The 19,571-nt window shown below is 41.3% G+C and overlaps 1 protein-coding gene across 5 annotated transcripts in view; it reads left to right on the forward strand.

The window, feature by feature from the left end:
* The window catches only part of mast1b (microtubule associated serine/threonine kinase 1b), a 41,667-nt gene that overhangs the window by 17,088 nt on the left and 5,008 nt on the right, over positions 1 to 19,571 (forward strand). For 3 of the 5 annotated variants that reach the window (XM_074695989.1, XM_074695990.1, XM_074695992.1), the window contains 18 exons: positions 5,227 to 5,321; positions 5,429 to 5,504; positions 5,676 to 5,751; positions 5,844 to 6,004; positions 8,203 to 8,278; positions 9,742 to 9,951; positions 10,258 to 10,359; positions 12,762 to 12,894; positions 13,000 to 13,067; positions 13,694 to 13,770; positions 13,882 to 14,090; positions 15,879 to 16,017; positions 16,097 to 16,229; positions 17,846 to 18,011; positions 18,095 to 18,196; positions 18,719 to 18,841; positions 19,113 to 19,222; positions 19,331 to 19,491. In XM_074695989.1, the coding sequence (XP_074552090.1) occupies positions 5,227 to 5,321; positions 5,429 to 5,504; positions 5,676 to 5,751; positions 5,844 to 6,004; positions 8,203 to 8,278; positions 9,742 to 9,951; positions 10,258 to 10,359; positions 12,762 to 12,894; positions 13,000 to 13,067; positions 13,694 to 13,770; positions 13,882 to 14,090; positions 15,879 to 16,017; positions 16,097 to 16,229; positions 17,846 to 18,011; positions 18,095 to 18,196; positions 18,719 to 18,841; positions 19,113 to 19,222; positions 19,331 to 19,491 (2,217 nt within the window). The remainder of the gene's footprint in view (positions 1 to 5,226; positions 5,322 to 5,428; positions 5,505 to 5,675; positions 5,752 to 5,843; positions 6,005 to 8,202; positions 8,279 to 9,741; positions 9,952 to 10,257; positions 10,360 to 12,761; positions 12,895 to 12,999; positions 13,068 to 13,693; positions 13,771 to 13,881; positions 14,091 to 15,878; positions 16,018 to 16,096; positions 16,230 to 17,845; positions 18,012 to 18,094; positions 18,197 to 18,718; positions 18,842 to 19,112; positions 19,223 to 19,330; positions 19,492 to 19,571) is intronic. The other 2 variants (XM_074695991.1, XM_074695993.1) reach the window with 1 other exon arrangement.

Here is a 19,571-nt window from a genome sequence, read left to right on the forward strand (position 1 = left end):
GGATCGAGGGAGAAAAGAATCAGTGGTTTTGTTTTTCTCTTCGTGCCTCTCCTCTGAGCCTCTGTATCTCAGATTTATCTCTGTAGCTTGATGTGAATAACAGTTTGTCGTGATAACTATGGCCTCTCTTTCTGCTCTTTAATAAATTCTGATCTGTGAGCATGCAGAAGGTGACGGCTCCTATTTGTCTGGCTTTGTTAGTGGCAGTGTCATCTGCTCACGCTTCCTGCTGAATAATATCCCCCCCTTATGTGCTCTGTTTATGCAGTCTGTTGTGTTTGTGCAGCATGAACACAAACACACACGTGTGTGTGTGTGTGTGTGTGTGTGTGTGTGTGTGTGTGTGTGTGTGTGTGTGTGTGTGTGTGTGTGTGTGTGTGTGTGTGTGTGTGTGTGTGTGTGCACGCGTACGCGTGCGTGTGTGTGTGAAAAACAAAGTGGGTCATGTTTATCTCGCGCCTGTGTGGGTGATGTTTAACACTTTGAAAATGCACCTGCAGTTCTTTTTCATCACTTTGTCCTTTTGCTTTTCATCTAATTGCTCTATCTTTGACTCGGTTTACAGTCAACACATTCCCAGAGACCTTTTCTGAGTATGAATCATCTTTTTGCAATAGTTAAAGGTGCATCAATCAACCAGCTGAGACTGGAATTGGCCAATTTTCAGCCTATTGAGCCGAGATAGATAACCTAAAGGGTCAGTGTAGCATCCCAGGTTGATTGATGACGTGACTCTCAGAAAGTGTTAATGAAAAAACAGAGGTAAAAGAAAAGAATACTGAAAATATCGATATTTTTTTTACATTAATAAATCACTTTGGCTCTTAAAATTAACCTGTTCTACCATGTTCTTACATTTGTTTTTGAACCTTTTAGGAAATATAAACAGTAATTATTTACATTTAAGAATTTCACTGTTACTTAGTACCGCATAAAAGCATCACAATAGAGTTCTTTTACTTACTTTGGATAACAAGGGAAGTTAATTCACTTTTTTCTGATAACTTTAAGCATCAGACGTTACCATTGGCTATATAGAGAGTGGACAGCGTAGCTCCGCCATTTACCGTTGAATGATTTTGAAGCAAAAAAATACCCCCGTCACAGGTAGGGGTGGGTACCTTTCACAATTCAAACAATATGGAACCAATGCCCGGTACTCAACAGTACCAATTTGTGGTACTTTTTTGTGTTTTTGTGGAAAAAAAAAAAGTTTAATAATAAAATACATTTTCTTTTAATTTAACATATTTTGTCTTCGGTATATAACCTTGCAATGCTGTATCCATATCAAGCATGAAAAATCGCCTACTCGTCCACTCCCTCACAGTCACTAGGATACGTTTAGGTACCTAAACACGGTACTTAAACACGGTACCTTTTGATTTAATGTGAGTTGGTACCCGGTACTTTTGACAGAATTTGGTCGGTACCTATAAAAGTTCCTAATTTGGTACCCATCCCTAATCACAGGTGCCGCCACTGGCAGCCATTGTGCAGCCAGAGTCTGCGCAGTGGAGGCTATAAGGGACTCAGAGGGAATCTTAGTGGAGCCAGCTGACTAAAAAAAATATATTTTTTCTTTTGAGAGTCTTATCACTTCTTGACTCTACCTCCTGACATATTTAACAACCTAAGAAAAAAATACACAAGAATGGCAGCTGTCAGTCGTTAAATATGAGGTAAAGCCTTGTTTTTAACCTCTAATAACTAACATAAACAAAACTTCTAAGAAAGAGAGGACTTGGAGGAAGCCTAATGATATCTTCTAATCACCTCATAAATTTGACTACATCCTATCTGGAATGACTGGGGAGACAGATTTTTTTTACCTGTACTGCAGCCAGCCACCAGGGAGAGCAGTTTTTGTGGGGGCCTCACTTTGAGCCAAACAAGATGACGTCCATTTTTTTTACAGTCTATGTGTGAAACTGTCGTAGCTCTCAAGCTAGCTCAAAAACCCGACACAAAAAAAAAACAGACAAACTTCAACAAGCAGCAACAAAGCTGCTTAAATCAAGCTGCATGAAAATTCAACCATATATGAACCTTGTGCCTCCATCAATCAGGTGCTTTTTGAACATAAAGCAACTCTTTTTGTGTGTTGTCTGTGCCGTTTATCTGCTTCTTCACACGATACTTCCAGTTTATATGCATTAAAAAAAGCATCCACCGTTATGATATATCTTACAGGAAAGGTTAACACCAGTCCAGAGACATCTTCAAAGTAAAAACAGAAAGGATAAACAAATATTTGGGTCCTTTACAGTCAGGATGCTGCATAAAACACAGGGTTTGACCATTTGTAAATCATTTTTAGTCTGAGAGCAGTTGGTACAGTTTGAGAAACATGTTTCTGAGAGTAAAATGAGGAAGTCTGACAAGATTTACCAAGGGCCCAAAATCACTTTTTCTGAACACTGTTGTGGTGTTTGCGTCCCCTGAAATGCAAAAGTTAAATGAATTATTGACACCAACCCCTCACTCTCCTCCAAATATCTCCCACCCTGGCTGCAGCGAGCGTGCAGATCTCCAGGCGCCACCTCACAAACCAGTGACGTCACAGCAGCTCCATCTATTATTCATACAGTCTATGCTAACGCTATCTCTTCTGCACATCCCTCCCTCCCTCTCTGGCCTGCAGCAGCAGCCAGTAGGATCCAGATCCACTCAGTGCAGTGAAGTGTCCCCCTCCTCCTCCTCCTCCCCTCTTCTCTCCCTCACTCTTGATCTTGAATGACCATCGAGCAGAAACACTCCCCCAGGCGTCGCTCTAAAAATTTGGACTCTGCATCGGCAGCTGCTTCATACTTCCTGAATGTGTGTGAATTACACACACCCCACTTGGCACCCACATGTTTACACACAGAACAGGAAACTGAGCAGAGCAGGAGGATCTGAAACTGTGTGTGTTGGTGTGTTTGCAGCTTTGAATGCAGAATTCACACATATGCAGATGATGTGTTGCTGTGATCACACACACTAGCTGAAGACTAAAAGGTTTCTAGGTGATAGGAATGCGTCAGAGTTATTGATTCAGTAAGAAAAGGCACAATAGCAGATTTCTGTGCTGCATCTTGAACCCAGACGTATGGGATCGGATCCATCAGGACATCCGGTTTGCAGGCAGAGGAACAAACACAGATGGATTAGATGCTGCAGGATCGGGTTCATGATATTAATGAATATGTTGAGTCTCTTATCTTTGAATCAGGGAATCACAAAGCCACAAATTTATGACTTCACAGACCACACCCAACCAATCATCACAACTTATGTTTTGCACTGGAAGAAAGAGGGGCTGGGCTGGACAACAAAACTGTCCAAGCACCAGCATTTTTGACACTTTTCCTCCTTTTTTTTTTTTTTTTGTGTGTGTGTTGATGCTTATAATGGTCAGCTATCAACCAATTTACTCTCACTGGCAGCAGTAGTAGCCACACTTTCTTCAAATGAAAGAATATATAAATTAATAAATAAATTAACAAATAAAGAAAGAATTAAATATACAATAATAATAATCATAATAATAATAATAATAATAATAATAATAATAATAATGGTAGTAATAATAATAATAATAATAATAATAATAATAATAATAATAATAATAATTATTATTATTATTATTATTAATAATATTATTATTATTATTATTATTATTATTATTATTATTATTATTATTATTATTATTATTATTATTATTATTATTATTATATTTTGATATCAATATTATTTTTATTATTATTATTGTGAACTTTAAAAGACATGTGAAAAACATAATACATATGTACAATGGAGGTCTATAAAATAAAAAGCATGCACTTAATTCCCAGGTAAAATGTTAACATGTTAAGCAATAGTCTTTAGTTTTATCCTCATATCCAAGATATTCTCCTTCCATTGCCCTGATTTGGGTTGCTAACAGAAATTAACATTTTTGCCACAGCATCAACAGGCATTTTTTTGATTGGACAGGTGTAATCAGATTGTTTTCATGGACTGTAAAAAAATGGACTTTTAACTTTAAAAATTAATACACTTTATAGCAATGTTTCTCTCATCTGTTTGTTTTGGTGATATGTGGGTGTTATTGGGCTGTCCTCTTTTTTTTCTCAAGGTTTCTTTTCCATTAGGCATAGGAAGTTAAAAATGGGGTTTCAAGGCACGTTACACAATGATTGACAGCTGCTGTTTTGTGTTGTTTTTTGTGAATGCTAAGATACATTGTGAATGAGAGCTGAGAAAAGATTAGACTTTCGAGAGAGAAAAAAAATTGTCACCTGTGCAGGCTCTGACTGCTAATGTTGAGAGTTAATTGCTGTTGTTGCAGAATGTTGACCAATCAGAAACATTCCATTCTGTTTTGATCCGTTTTGTTGCGTTCTACTCTGCAGCGTTCTTTGACGTCCCATTCCATTCTAACGGTTTTGCCACAGTGTCAACAGGCAGACATTAAACATGCTGTCCTCCTCTCTGTGGATTGATGTGTTTATTATCTCAGAATAACGTACTGCTTGAGTCTCGACCAAGTCAGCTCTCTTTGTGTCAGTCCAGATTCAAACCTTTGTCTTTCCCTGCAGGACTCAATGACGGTGAATTTGAGTGTGTGACTGTGTGTGTGCGCAGAGGCAGCTCACATGTGAACCCATGTGACGGCGGCACAGAGTGGAGGCAGACCGTGCGCTCTCTTTGACTAATGGAGGAGATGATGTGGCTGCTGTTTGTTTCCTCTTTTTTCTGTCACATTGTTTCTGTTTTCATGCTCTTGAACCAGTCAGCAGCTCAAAGAGCCTCTGAATGAAGAGCTCTGATACAATCTGAGCAGAATTAGGAGGTATGAATACCAACGGCTGGCTCAATTTAGCAGCTAATGGTTTGATAAATCCTGTGACATCATGAGCAATTTGATGGTATGAGGTGACTCAGAGAGACCTAAAGGTAATTAGATAAACCTGGCGTCATTTTAATATTAATTTTCATTCTCTGACTCCTTTCCTCTCCCTTTCCCTCTCTTATCTCGGCGGTGAGGAGGCAGACAGGGATGGATGACTAAAGGAAATTGAATTCTCCTTATCTCTCCCATCCTCCTGCAGTAAACCCTGCATGCGTTCGCACATATCACCGTCTGTACATGCACCATTCCCTGCACATATTACACTGATTCACCACTGAGTGATGGTGTTATAATCCTTCATTTGCATCTCTTTGCATTTTTCTCTGTAGTTGTCGAACGAGTAACAGGAAGAGTCTGATCCTGACCACCACGTCTCCCACGCTGCCTCGCCCTCACTCTCCTCTGCCTCTGCCTGGACACCTCGGTGTGTACGGTAACACGCCATCTCATAAACCACCTGTGGTTTCATCTTACTGCAGCAACATGTAAAGTGCTTTAAAGCTCAGACTTATCTTCTTGTTGTCCCGACAGGAAGCAGCCCTCTGGACAGCCCACGAAACTTCTCCCCCAGCAACCCAGCACACTTCTCCTTCACCTCCTCCAGAAGGTCACTGCTTTACATCACCACATTTATTAAATCTGGTTCACCCAGCCTGGTATTTGTGTGGTTAGAGTTTCCGCTTTGTCCACAGGGGGCTCCAGAATCACCACAAACAGCTTTGAATTTGGTTTGAAGGTAAACAAATGTAGTAAACAAACGTGTCTTTTGTTTTCTCAGCAGAGCAGATGGACGGCGTTGGTCTTTAGCGTCTTTGCCCTCTTCTGGATATGGCACCAACACTCCAAGCTCCACGGTAAATGATTCCCCTCTCCTCCGAACAGTCAGAGAAAACTTTTCTACATCTTTATAACATCTTTGTCGTCTTCTTCCTCTTCCTCGCTCCAGTCCTCTAGCTCGTCTCAGGAGCGGCTCCACCAGCTGCCCTTCCAGCCCACCATGGACGAGCTCCACTTCCTCTCCAAACACTTCGGCAGCACCGAGAGTATCACTGACGACGACGGAGGGCGCTGCTCTCCTCACATGCGGCCACGCTCGCGCAGTCTCAGGTCAGCAGCAGTGGATTGAGATTACACTTTGACTTCAGTGACTCAAAACCTGAACTTCTTTTACTTAAAGAACAAAAACACATCACTTTCTGGAGCACTTTTCTAGATACTCAAAGAGGCTGTACAGTTGGCAAAAATGCAGGTAGCCAAGAAGATGAGTCTGGACAGGTGGGTTTGATAGGAGGTTTGAAAGAAGTCTGTTGTTTTTTAATCTACAGCACTGTCACTATGAAGTTTTTTGAATCCTATGCACAATACCTTTGTTATATATATTTAAATTGTTACTGTTCTCCTTCAACTTATTTAGTCAGTGCCCTGCCTTATTTGTTGTTGTGATTTGCTATTTATTGCCTTAAACTTTAACATGAACTTGCATAATTATGACATGTGCTGTTGACCTCTTGGCCAAGTCACCCTTGTAAATGAGATCTTGATCTCAATGGGTTTTTTATCTGGTTAAATAAAGGTATAATAATAAAAACAGAAGGTTTCAGAGAAAATGTCAGGTCATCCCAGGCTCAGCGTTTGGTCTGTGAGGCTGTCAGAAGGTAAACCTTGCTGCATCTGAGGGATCTGAAAGATGTGGTGATGAAGGAGATCACAGAGATAGGGTGGAGCTATAAGCGGCTGGATCTGGTATTTGACAGAAGGTCAGTGAAGTCCATGGATGACTGGTGGGATGTGGTCTCTGGAGGGGGTTCCTGTTCTGAACGTACTGCTCTTCTGTGGTTGTGCTACAGTGGAGACAGCTGCAGTCGTCAAGTCTAGATGTGATGAAGGTGTGTATGAACAGAGTATAAAGACTGTTTTGGACGAAGGTGAGCGGTGTTCTTGGGGTAGAAAAATTAACTCTTACATATTTTGTCAGTTAGAAGACTCTGATTTACGGCAGTTACCGTTTGCATGATCTTTTTTTTCATTTAATACAGCTCAGCACTGATTTTGATGTCAGACAGAAGTCCACCTGTTTGTGTTTAGACTAATGACTGTGATTTTTAGTAAAGAATCACACCAAACAGAGCAGGTACAGATGTGTCTGCACAGAGAATCAAGATTGTGAGCCAAACACACAGTTAGCTGCAAAAATCTTTGGGTCTAATACCTAGAAACAGGAGGCAATTCATTGATTTGAACCAAGGAGCAACACCCAGTTAGTAAAAATTAAGCCTATGTGTGCTAAAAGTTGCTGTTCATCGAGAGTCCGCCTGCAGAAAGACAAGAAGTCACGTACACACCAACCATAAAAACAGACTTTTACAGCATCAAAGAGCATATTTACAGCCTGGTTCAAAAAACAGCTTGGGTCTAAGATGCTGATTTCACTATAGGCACAAACTGTGCGGTGAGTGATCTTTTATCTAGCAGTTATTAGGATTGTTTGATTTTCCAATCAGAGGCACAGTTCAGGTCACATGACCAGCGGGCGCCTTGTAGCTCGAAGAAAATCTCACAGCAGGCGTCATAGCAAGTATAGCTGCATGGATTGGCTTCATTTCACGGTTTCAGGAACAGACGGTGACGTCGCGGAGGCTACGTCCATGTTTTATACAGTCTATGATTTTAACATTCACTGCTTCTTTGAGTCTTTTCTGAGAAACTTTCTACAGCTCTCAAATTGGCATTTTGCTACTTTCAGGTGGATATAAGATTTGCACATTGCAGTCATGTTCTCCTCCATAGAAACAGTGAAAAACACTGTGTTCAGCTTGTTCATTCACTTCTTGTGTCTGAATGTGAACACGTGTTGATTGATTCCTACACTGAGGAACTTTTATCAGATGCTTTCTGGATGAAACTGTTTTGTTGCAGTTATAACCTTGAATCAGACTGAAATTAGTTAATAATGTTAGTATTAGTTGGAGAAATTTTAGAAAACGCTAGCTTGTATTTTTAATTTGAATATTCTTTTGAAGTTACAGTTCTGGGCTTTTATGCTTCATTTTGAAAGGATTTGTAAGAGTTCAGAGCAAGAAACAGGGTGGCCTCAGGTTGGATTCAAACACAGGATGCTCAGCTGAGAATTATTAGATCAGGCTGCTGTACATGGGGCGCATAACTGAACCACTCAACCAAACTAAAGAAGAGCTTATATCATTCAGATGTGTTTTTCAGGACACTAATATTTTTTCAGTCTGATTTTGGAAGAAAAAAAACATGTTTTTGATTGTACTCCACCTGTTTCCTGTTTTTCTCCTCAGCCCAGGACGTTCCTCGTCCTGCTACGACAATGAAATCGTGATGATGAACCATGTGTACAAAGAACGCTTTCCTAAGGTGAAACACATTTAACCACTTACCTCCATTAAATCCAAACCCATCCAGAATTAAAGCTATGGTCTACGATCTGAAACCCAGTTTGGCTGATGAGACGCATTTGCAAAACGCAGCCTCACTCACCCCTCCCTCCGTGTTCCAAGATTCCGCCCCCCAGCTCGTATCGCCCTACTTCGCCTCCTAACAACACGCCCCCTCCAGAGCAAGAAGCTGGCCGACAGAAAATGTAACAAACACCACAGCCATCCTTCTTGTAACACACAGTGGTAGCTTTTTCAATTGGACCGGCGCGATCAAAACCATAAACTAGCATGGCAGAGCAGGTCAGGCGTTGCCACTGCCAGCTGATCAGAGCAGAGCCGACTGTGGGCAAGGCTTTACCTTTCTCATCGTGTCTTCACCAGCTCAGTTTACAATGCTAAAGACGCGTGGCTAACTTATGCTAAAATCTATTGACAGAGCCTACCCGCTCCGACCAGCAGCGTTCAGTCATTAGCCAGTATAGGCACAGACTCGGTTCAACAGAAACTCAGCAGTCTTGGCGTCAGTCTTCAGTCACAAGTCCCTCTGCAGCTTTTTCCACCGGTCATACATTTCTTCAACATTCAGTCTCTGTTGGCACCTGTATCACTCTTAATTCTTCCTTGCTTCAGCCTTTTCCTCGAAACTTTTTCGTTTTCTTCCCTTCGCCGTGGAGGGTAACAGTAACAGCTTCCTGGTTTCGGTCTTCTCTGGCTCCATGACGCTTCAGTAGCTGAGCAGCTAGCTGACGTGAGAGGGGTAGTGGGGAATGATGAGGCGGGACCATTGGTGGGACGGTGCGGAGCAGGGGAGACAGGGGATTGACAAACCCAAAATGAGGGGATCGGTCAATTGCTCGCTTTTTATATTGCGTAGATCGGACCATCAGACCATAACGACCTCAAAAACTGTGTTATTAATAATTACCGAGCTTCCAAATAGTAGACCATAGCTTTAAGTGTTAAATCCTGTGAGGTCAGAGCTGAAATACCAGAGAAAAAAAAGGAAAGTTATCATATACTATATGAGCCATCTGGACCAGAACAAACACCATGATCGCCCTGCGCTGCAGAGATAAGTTCAAAGCTTTTTCAGAGCTCTTATAAATACTTCAGCAGATCTGAAGACTTGAACCAGAGAGATTTCCTCTTTTTGTGGCTTCTCTTCTCTTGGTTTGTTCTGCTGGTGTCGGAGGAAATGAGCTGAAAGCCTCATAGTGATAAAAATCAAGACTTCTGGGGAATTAGGTTTATAGTTTGGCATTCATAAGAGGTGAAAGCTCTGTGGGCTTCTTCTCTCATGAGTCAGATGAAATATGAAGCTGCATTAAAGTCGGTGTAAATCAGCACGGCCAGCTGGCTCCTCTAAAGGAGTTAAATCTTTTTACTGAATCATATTTTCACACCATTCTCACTTTTTTTCTGATTTCTGTTCTCGTCCAGGCCACGGCTCAGATGGAGGGACGGCTCACCGACTTCATCCAGGCGTTCTCTCCTGAAAGTGTTCTTCCTCTGGCCGACGGCGTCCTCAGCTTCATTCATCACCAGATCGCTGAGCTCTCCAGAGACTGTCTGGCCAAAGCTAGAGAGGGTCTCATCACATCCGTCTACTTCTTCGAGCTGCAGGAGAACCTGGAGAAACTGTTTCATGACGTAAGTTTGGGTGGTGTGTCGTGTGATTTCTCCATAAAGTTAAACATGCAAATATTCATGCATGTTTCTTGGTATTGGGGTGACACTTTTCAGCTCAGATTTGTGGCAGCTTCCGCAGGGAGCATGTTGGAAATTGAGGTTAATTGTGCTCTAAATGGCTGCAGCAGATATCAGGAAACTTCATCAGAGACAGTGTTTGGCGGCTTGATAAGATCTCTGCCTCTGTTTCTCCTTCCTGTGCTGTTTAATTCAGTGTTTTGGTGTTAATGTGTTTCTTTCCCACCTCTCCGTGTCTCTTCCCATCAGGCCTTTGAGCGTTCAGAAAGCGCTGAGGTCACCTTCGTCACAGAGCTGGTGAAGAAGCTGCTCTTCATCATCTCCCGACCTGCCAGACTCCTTGAATGCCTGGTAAGATCTAATCCTAGAACACATCGGCAATAATCTGATAAACTTTAGAAGGGATAGCCAAATATTCCCACATTTAAGTTTAGTCAGTGACTGGACTCAGTGCCAAGGTTTGAGTAAAGAAACTTCTTGATATTAAATCCACTCTCCTTCATTACTGATGGTTTCACAGCTGACGGTGCTCTGTGACTGAAGACTAATTGATTGTCTTTGAACAAACATGGACACAGACACTCATTTGTTAGCTGATTATGAGCCTTAAAGCTCTGTGGTGTTTCTAACAGCAGGACCAGAGAATCCAAACTCTCACCAAAGGTCCGCCGTCCGTCTGGATGCTGAAGAAATTTGCATTTAGATTAAATTCTCCTCGTCACAGTCGCTCTAATGCCAGCCAGTGGCCTCCTGCTGCCGGGCCGCCTTCCAGCCTGACTCACACACACCGTGACCATCCAGTCATCTAAAGCCAATGTGTGTGTTAAAGTTTGTGTGTTTCTGTGTGAGCTGTAGGTGTTTTCTAAGTAGCCGCTCTTGATGAGTCATGCCACGCTTACGAGGTTCCCGATTATGAGCGAAAAGCTGAAAACAGCAGCGGTGAAAATTGATTCGTCCGCTCTGGTTTCTGCATGTCGCTGCATCTGGATCAGAGTTTACAGAGTTCAGCTCAGCTCCACCCAAAACCTCCACGACTCTGAGTCTGAGACACTGCCATCTCCAAGAGGAAGAGATAATTAACCAACCAGACAGTGGGATGAAATATTTATAACTAATGCAGGCCCTCTTCACTGATGATGATCTTTAGAGCTACAAATATCTGAAACACAAGCACTCAGGTCACATAAAGTGCATTTTTCATTTGCATCTCTCACCCCTTCCAAAGACTTTTGATCTTTTATATATTTAATTTATTTATACTGTAATGTTTGCAGCGTACTCCTTCTTTTTTTGCTGCTGTGACTCAGTGAATTACCTGTTTTGGGACAAATAAAGGGGGATCTTATCTTATGTTAAGGGTTAAAAGTGTCTAAAGAAAAAGTATAAACCCAGGAAGCTAACTCTAACATGTACAGTGCAGAAACAAAACAAAACAAAGGTAATAAGTGAGGATTAGTTTCAGGAACGAGAAATTAAACAGTGATAAGCTCACCTGGGCTCCTGAGTGTGGTGACGAGCCAGGTCGCAGGTTATTAAGAGGTATCTTACGTAAAGTTATCTTAATGGAGGACTCTGCTCGTCTGTTTTCTTTAACCTCTTCTTTTGTCATGCGTTAGAAGTTTTCTGACTTTCTCAAAATCATTTTTTTCCACCTTACTTTCAGAAACTACAGAAAACAAACAAGAACCTTAAATGTTTAGATAAATATTTGTTTGTTTTTTAAAACGTGATATTTGCTGCCACTGAGGAGTTTATGTTTTTGGGAGAGTATGTCAGTGAACAACATAACTCAAAAAGTAACAAACGGATCTTGATGAAATTTTCAGGAAATGTTAAAAATGGGATAAGGAAGAAGAGATAAAATTGTGGAGGTGATCCGGATCACCGTCTAGATCCAGGTTTTTTTAAAGGATTCTTTATCGTTGTGAGATAGGGCTGTTTTCACCATACGTGTATATAACTCCACGTTAAATGGTTGGATTGCTTTGCAAAACAATACAAGACAAGGTCACCATAATTTCTGACAGATGTTAAAGTACGATCCAGATCCTGGTAATATTTTGGATACTAAGATCTGGATTTGAAATATGTACTGGGTCATCATAATTTTCAACACTGTCAGGAAACAAGTTATCGTTCAAACCTGCAACTAACACCAAATTGTAGTGGACAGTCTGCTGAAAGGGAGTATAACATTAAAGTAAGACTAAAGTGTTGCATCACGATCACAATATGCCCTGAGTACTTCTCTAGTTTGGCTTTAAATTCTCAGTATTCTAAGAACAACTTTGAGGGAAAAAGTTGTAAGTCTGTGGAAAAAGTTGTAAGACTTTTTCGAAAAATATCACAATTTAATGATTTAAGTCAGAATTCTGCAAAAAATCTTTCAACTGAAGTCAGATTTCTGAGATTCAAGTCAGAAATGTTGAGTTCTAAGAAAACTGACTGACTCAAAACTGTGAGGCAAAAGAAGTGATTTGTAGAGGGATTTTTCTGTGATATCTCATTTCTGAACTCAGAATTTTAAAATAAACATTTAAATTTTAAGGTGAAAGTCCGAAACTTGTGAAAAATAGAATTCAAAAAAAAATTGGAAATCATAAAAAAAGTCATAATTTTGAGCTTAATGTCTGGAATTGGAATCGTTACAGTATTCTGGTGGATTCTGGAAAAAAAAGTTAAAATAAAGTCAAATAAAAAAATTGTTGTCATTCCAAGAAGGTAATTTCTCTGATCCTCTTCCTCACTAACAGGAGTTTAATCCCGAGGAGTTCTACCATCTGCTGGAGGCGGCCGAGGATCACGCCAAAGAGGGTCACCTGATGAAGACGGACATCCCTCGTTACATCATCAGCCAGCTCGGGCTGACCAGAGATCCCATTGAAGGTCAGGAGACGGAGATGTTTCACAGCAGAGAGAAGAAAGAGTCAGATGCTTGACGGATACTGTTTATAGTTCTTCACAATAAATGATAACTACATGTGTTTACAGAGATGGTAAATCTGGACAGTTATGACAGCGAGGGCCCGCTCACACCTGAGACAGACGACTCCACAGAGGTGAGATAATCCTTCATCTCTTCAGTTCTTAATGACCAGAAATGAAGAAGTAAAGTCCATCCCCTTCTCTCCCCATCCTTCTGCACTCTGCCTTGCACCAGTTTTAATTTCCAGGAAGTGGAAAAATAACCTCTGGACGCTCGCCTACTGTTAATGTGAATTCCTCTGAAAATGTTTGCGTCATCTCTAAACGCCTCGGCTTGAGTGTTTGTATCCTTCTCATTTAGCTAATTTGTGCTGAAGAGCTCAGAAAGCAGGAAACACTCCCCGTCCTCAGGCTGTGAATCCAGCATCAGGCTCGCCTCCAGCTGACAAAACTCAGCTGAGTGAGCAAAATACAGGACGGGGGGGCGGGGGGAGGTGATGACGCATTCCCGTTATCTTTACATAATGTTTAAATGAGCTTTATCAGAGAAACTAAGGTGAAAGAATTTTATGTAAGAGCCATTAAAAAATGAAAAACAGGTAAAAACATGTAACAGGGTGTTGTCTGGATTTTGGCACCTGCTGAGGAAAAAGTATTTTGTCCCATTTGTCATCTTTAAAAGCCTGCATCTGTTTTTTACTGATTCTTTTAATTTCAGAGTGAATTATCTTTTAATCTCAGCGCTTTGTTTAATCCACAGGGTAAGATCAGAGCGATGAAACCACCTGGAGAGGCTGACTTCCAGACCATCAAACTGATCAGTAACGGAGCGTACGGGTGAGATTTATTTCACATCTCCATTTTCTACCTCCTAGGGTCAAATAATCTTTTAATGGTAATGAAGAAAGGCTCTGAAGATAAATAATATCACTTTGTGTTCCTGCAAAGTGCTGTGTACCTGGTGCGACACCTGGACACCCGCCAGCGATTCGCGATGAAGAAGATCAACAAGCAGAACCTGATCCTGAGGAACCAGATCCAGCAGGCCTTCGTGGAGAGAGACATCCTTACCTTCGCAGAGAATCCGTTTGTCGTGTCCATGTTCTGCTCCTTCGAAACCCGGAGACACCTCTGCATGGTCATGGAGTACGTGGAGGGTAAGAAATAGGGTTTTTTTTTCCATCACATTCAGGCATCAATTTTGTCTTTAATATCTGGAAATATGAGATTTTTCTGGACAGGTGAATGTGGCTCATAATAACTATATTACAGTTTTTCTCAGTTGCTTTGTTACAGTTCACCAATCATCCTCGCCATTTGCAAAATAGTAAATGCATCGTACAAATAGCAAAAACACCTGCAAAAGCCAGTCTCAAGCTCAAAATTCTTAGTTCATCCCTCAAAAGTAAATATCTGTGTTGGTGAACAATGTCAACGCCATCAGAATGATTAGTCCTTGTGTCATTGTGTATGGACAGGAGAGTCAAGTGCTGAGTCATGTTGTCAGTATAACACTGTACTCTGGAAGGATGTTCTGATGTAAGCTATACCTAAAGCTTTGATGAAAGTTATTGTAATTTGTTGACCAACCCCATCATTGATACAGAAAGGAGAAGAAGGCTCTGCATAGCACAAAGAAAAAAACAAAAGTAGAAATGTGAACGTAGATCAGTCTCTTTAGGGAAAACTGTTCATGCAGTAATGTGGGAATTACAGTACAGCAGTCTTCCTACACTTCCTTATGTTCCTGTATGTTGGGCCACAAATTCTCATCCACATCACAACAAAGATCTTCTCTGTCCACAAAAAGTCTAAATGATTGAGAACATGGTTGTTTTCCTAACTTTTGGCTGCATCCTTCAACCAACCTGGGCCATTGTAAGCTTATGATTGACAACATGATCCACATGTGTAAAAGATCTTTATTTTCCTTTTACAGAAAATGTGTTGCCACTGACTTTACAGAGGAAAGTACACATACATACTTACCAGTTGATGGTTCATGAAATTAATCTTTGAGCTATTTCAGAAAACTGGTTGATCAGTGGCTGATCTGACGCTTCACACGTTTCCATTTGTTAGAGAAAGTTAAGATTGACCAGGGAGCAATTTACCAATCCAGACAGATTTAGAAAAAAAAGTCTAATGGAATTGTGTGGAGAGATGCTTGACATGTTATGAAAACTTGTTCAACCTGTTCAAAACACAGAAACACTAAGATGAAACAGAAGACCAACATATGACATGAACCAAATTAAAATTGCAAGGGACAAGAACCATGGACAAAGACAGGAAACAGAAAATACACAACAAGAATAACTCAGACTAACACAAGACAAGAATCACAAAGAATAACCAAGAAACTCAAGATACACAGGAAAATACAAACTCCAGAAATACAAACGAATACAAACCCAAAATCAAACCATCACACTCAGGTTTCTTCACTTTTCTGAAACGGTCCCTAACATCATGACGCCGCTTATGATTAATGCCTCTGCAGACGATGGCAGTGGGAGAAAACTGAAGGGAGCAGAGTTTGTGATTATTCATCCAGGGGGACATGAGGATCTGAGCCAAATGAAGAGAACATACAGACAGTAATTTCTGAGATGTGTTAATGAGGAGGTGCTAAACGATAGATCAGCAGATCAACAGCAGTAAAAGCACCTTAACCTTGTTAAAAGCTAATCCCACAGATACAGAGAGCTCTGACTCTTTTTTTAAAACATTTAAACATCATAAATCCTTAAATATCCTCTCACATCCAGGATGACTCAGCCCTCTGTAGAGGATTAAGGCCACAAAGATTGCATGATGTGGAGCTTGTTACTCAGCGGCCTAAATGGAGACTGAAATGTTCTTGGACAGGAGGTACCAGGAGACGTTGGTTGTAATTGCTAATGTCAGCAGCGGGCTAATGAAATAATGAAACGTGCTTTCAGGAGGAGACTGTGCCACTCTGCTGAAGAACATCGGAGCTCTGCCCGTGGAGATGGCACGCATGTACTTTGCAGAGACCGTCCTCGCTTTGGAGTACTTACACAACTATGGCATCGTGCACCGCGACCTCAAACCAGACAAGTAAGACCAAAGAAATATGAAATCTTTAACCTGCACTTTGGGACAAAGTTTGAATTGAACTTTCTGTGCCTGATCACAGCCTCCTGATCACCTCCATGGGTCACATCAAGCTCACAGACTTCGGCCTCTCTAAGATGGGTCTGATGAGTCTGACCACCAACCTGTATGAAGGACACATCGAGAAGGACACGAGGGAGTTCTTGGACAAACAGGTGAGATGAAGGACTTCCTGTTCATTTGAGACAAGATAGAGAAATAATATCTGCAGCCATCATGACGAGGGATGGGTACCGAATTAGGTACTTTTATAGGTACCGACCAAATTCTGTCAAAAGTACCGGGTACCGATTCACATGGAATCAAAAGGTACCATGTTTAGGTACCTGAATGCATCCTTGTGACTGCGACAGAGGGGAAGAGTAGTCAATTTTCCAAACTTGACATGAACACAGCATTGAAGATTACATATTGAAGAATAAAAATGTTGAGTTGAAAAAAAATGTATATTTTATTATTAAACAAATCAATATTTTTTACCACATAAACACTAAAAAGTACAGAAAATTGGTACTGTTAAGTACTGGTAGCGATTGCCAAGTACCAGGTATCAGTAACGTATCGTTTCAAATGTGAAAGGTACCCTTCCCTAATCATGGCACAGCAGGTGTCATGGTTAATAATGAAGAATAGAAAATGCATTGAGGTCTCTATATGTATTTGAATCAACAACACGTTAGCATATTCCAATTTTTATTTTTTTAACGTGCGAGTTTCATTCTTTTAATGGGGAAACAATTTTAAAACTTCTTTTGTTGTTTTGGATTTTCCCAGCATAGACTGATTTATGTTGGTTTTCTTTTTGGGGCAGCCTCAAGTGGCCACTTGAAAAACTGCAGTTTTGGAACAGCCTACCTGAAAAAAGCTAATTTGAAACAACCTGCACTTTTATTTCATGCATTTTTTTCTCATTAGATTTGAATGAATTAAAATTTGATTAATAATATCAGCACTAGTTTTTACTTTTCAGTGTGTGGGTTTTAAAAAAAAAAAAGAGTTTGAAAAATCTTTTGTTGTGAAAATTTTTGAGAAAGAGACTGATGTAAACTGGCTCACTTTTGGAGGCAGCCTCTAGCGGCTACTTGTGAAACTGCAGTTTTGGGACTAAAAAAAACAACAGAAAGATTTATTTAAAGCAGCCCGCACTTTTTATCTTGTGCATTTTTTCTAAAATTAAACAAAATCAAATGGCAGCATCAGTTGAAACCACATCAAACCACAGTCCATATCCATGACACAAGCTTTAATATCCTTGGACATCTTTATCCCTATACCAAGATATTCCCTCTCATTGTGCCTGAGCCGTAATGAAGCCTGAAGAATGACACCGTTAACAGTCTCTACATAATAGTCCAGTATTTCCTCTGTATCATAATCACGTCTTCCCCAAGAGTCTTTCATTTGGCGCTCACGCTTTGAATCTAATCCTCATTATTTCCTGTGTATGAAATCACAGAGCCCAGAAATCTGTTAGCATTCGCTTCATTTGCACATTAAAAACCTCGCCAGAGCTTTCATCTTGCCTCAGCATCTGTGAGCGATGTAATTAGCCCAGATGAAATATGCAGGCTTCCTACGCATGTGGCTCACAGTCAGGGTCACCTGTTCCCCGTGTCACAATGCACCAATAAGAAAAGATGAGAATTAAAGAAAATCTGGAAAATCTGCATCTGTTTGAGCCTGAGAGTGAGATTAGATCAGGGATAATGCGGGCAGGATGTTATGGTGGAGTGGAGCCATAACAAGGTGAGCTTTCCCCACTTTCCTGCAGGTGTGTGGCACTCCTGAGTACATCGCCCCTGAGGTCATTCTCCGTCAGGGTTATGGGAAGCCGGTGGACTGGTGGGCGATGGGCATTATCCTGTATGAGTTCCTGGTGGGCTGTGTGCCTTTCTTTGGAGACACTCCTGAGGAGCTGTTTGGTCAGGTGATCACAGGTGAGAAACCTCATGTCTAATATTTACATGTTATTATAACAAGTGTTTACCTGTGTTGCTCATCCTCTGTCCCTCTTTGGTAGACGACATTGTGTGGCCGGAAGGGGAGGAAGCTCTTCCTGTTGATGCCCAGAACCTGATCTCTTCGCTCCTCCAGAGGAATCCACTGGTGCGGCTGGGAACAGGTGAGTCCCCCACAGGATCTTCAGGAGACCTTATCAAGATCTTAACAAGATCTTCTTGCCTAAATGATGATGTCATCACTTTGAGATCTCCAAACTGGTGTTGGGATATGTTATGTTGTAGGAGCAGGCCTCAAACGCCAAGGTCTGCTCATAGCTCTGCCTCTAACAGGCCTCCAGAAGGCTGGCCAATCAGAGGGAAGGGGGTTCCTGTAGTGTGGAGCCTTAAAGAGACAGCAACAGGATTTTTTTGAGCTGTAAATTATATAAAGATACTATAGGGCACCAGAGAGACAGAATAAAAACTTCAGAAAAGGACAATACCCCCTCTTTAAGTCTCTTTCTCAAGTTTATTTTGCCGTCTCTTGCATTGTGCAGTTTGTCCTGCCCTCAGCCTCAAAGCATCTCTTCACTTAAATAAGTTATCCTCTGTTTGGGTTGAAGTGCCTCCACTTCCTTCAGGGACGCATTTTTTACCCATTCTTCTTCTTCCTCTTCTTCTTCTTCTTCTTCTTCTCCCTCAAGGTGGAGCTTTTGAAGTGAGGCAGCACTCATTCTTCACAGAGGTGAACTGGAACAGCCTGCTGAGACAGAAGGCAGAGTTCATTCCCCATCTTGAGTCGGAGGAGGACACCAGTTATTTTGACAGTAAGTCCGCAGTGGGGGGAAATGAGCCACCGACCATAAAGCCCCTTCAGCTCTGGAAAAATTGTCACAGCTCAGGGACTTCTGAGTCATCACCATCATCTTTCCGCAGCAGCCTCATTATGTCGTCAGTGTTTCCATAAATACAGGAAGCTTTTAGTGTGGGCTCGCTTTAAACTTAAACAGAACAATTAAACACAAATGGGAGCTTTGAGTTCAGTTAAACAGTGGGAGGATTTTTTTTTAATTACTGTGATTGATCTTTCTTCTCCAGCCCGGTCTGAGCGCTACCATCATGTACAGTCCTACGATGAGGACGACACCAACGACGATGAGCCCGTGGAGATTCATCGCTTCTCCTCCTGCTCACCTCGTTTCAGCAAGGTTCTCCATTATTTTTTTTTCTGAAAATGTTTTAACAGAATCACACTCAACAATTCAATCATTCAGTCCATCAAATCCTCAAACTCCTCTCCTCGTGTGGACCTGCAGGTGTACAGCAGCATGGAGCACCTGTCCCAGCTGGAGCATAAACACCCTGGAGTGACGCTGAGAGAGCACAAAGTCCCCAGAGAGGAGCGGATAGCCAAACGAGAAAGTCTGGGCAGCTTCACCCTCCGAGACAAGAGCTGGAGGACTGGATCACCTGAGATGTGAGAGAAACCAAGCTGAAACTGTTCTTAAATGTCATGGTGATAATAAAAAATTAATACTAAAGAATAAATTATTGGTA

Source organism: Halichoeres trimaculatus, unplaced genomic scaffold (assembly GCF_033239565.1).
Source record: "Halichoeres trimaculatus isolate MK-OKI-2021-1 unplaced genomic scaffold, fHalTri1.1 fHalTri1_scaffold_20, whole genome shotgun sequence".
Taxonomy (NCBI): Eukaryota; Metazoa; Chordata; class Actinopteri; order Labriformes; family Labridae; genus Halichoeres; species Halichoeres trimaculatus.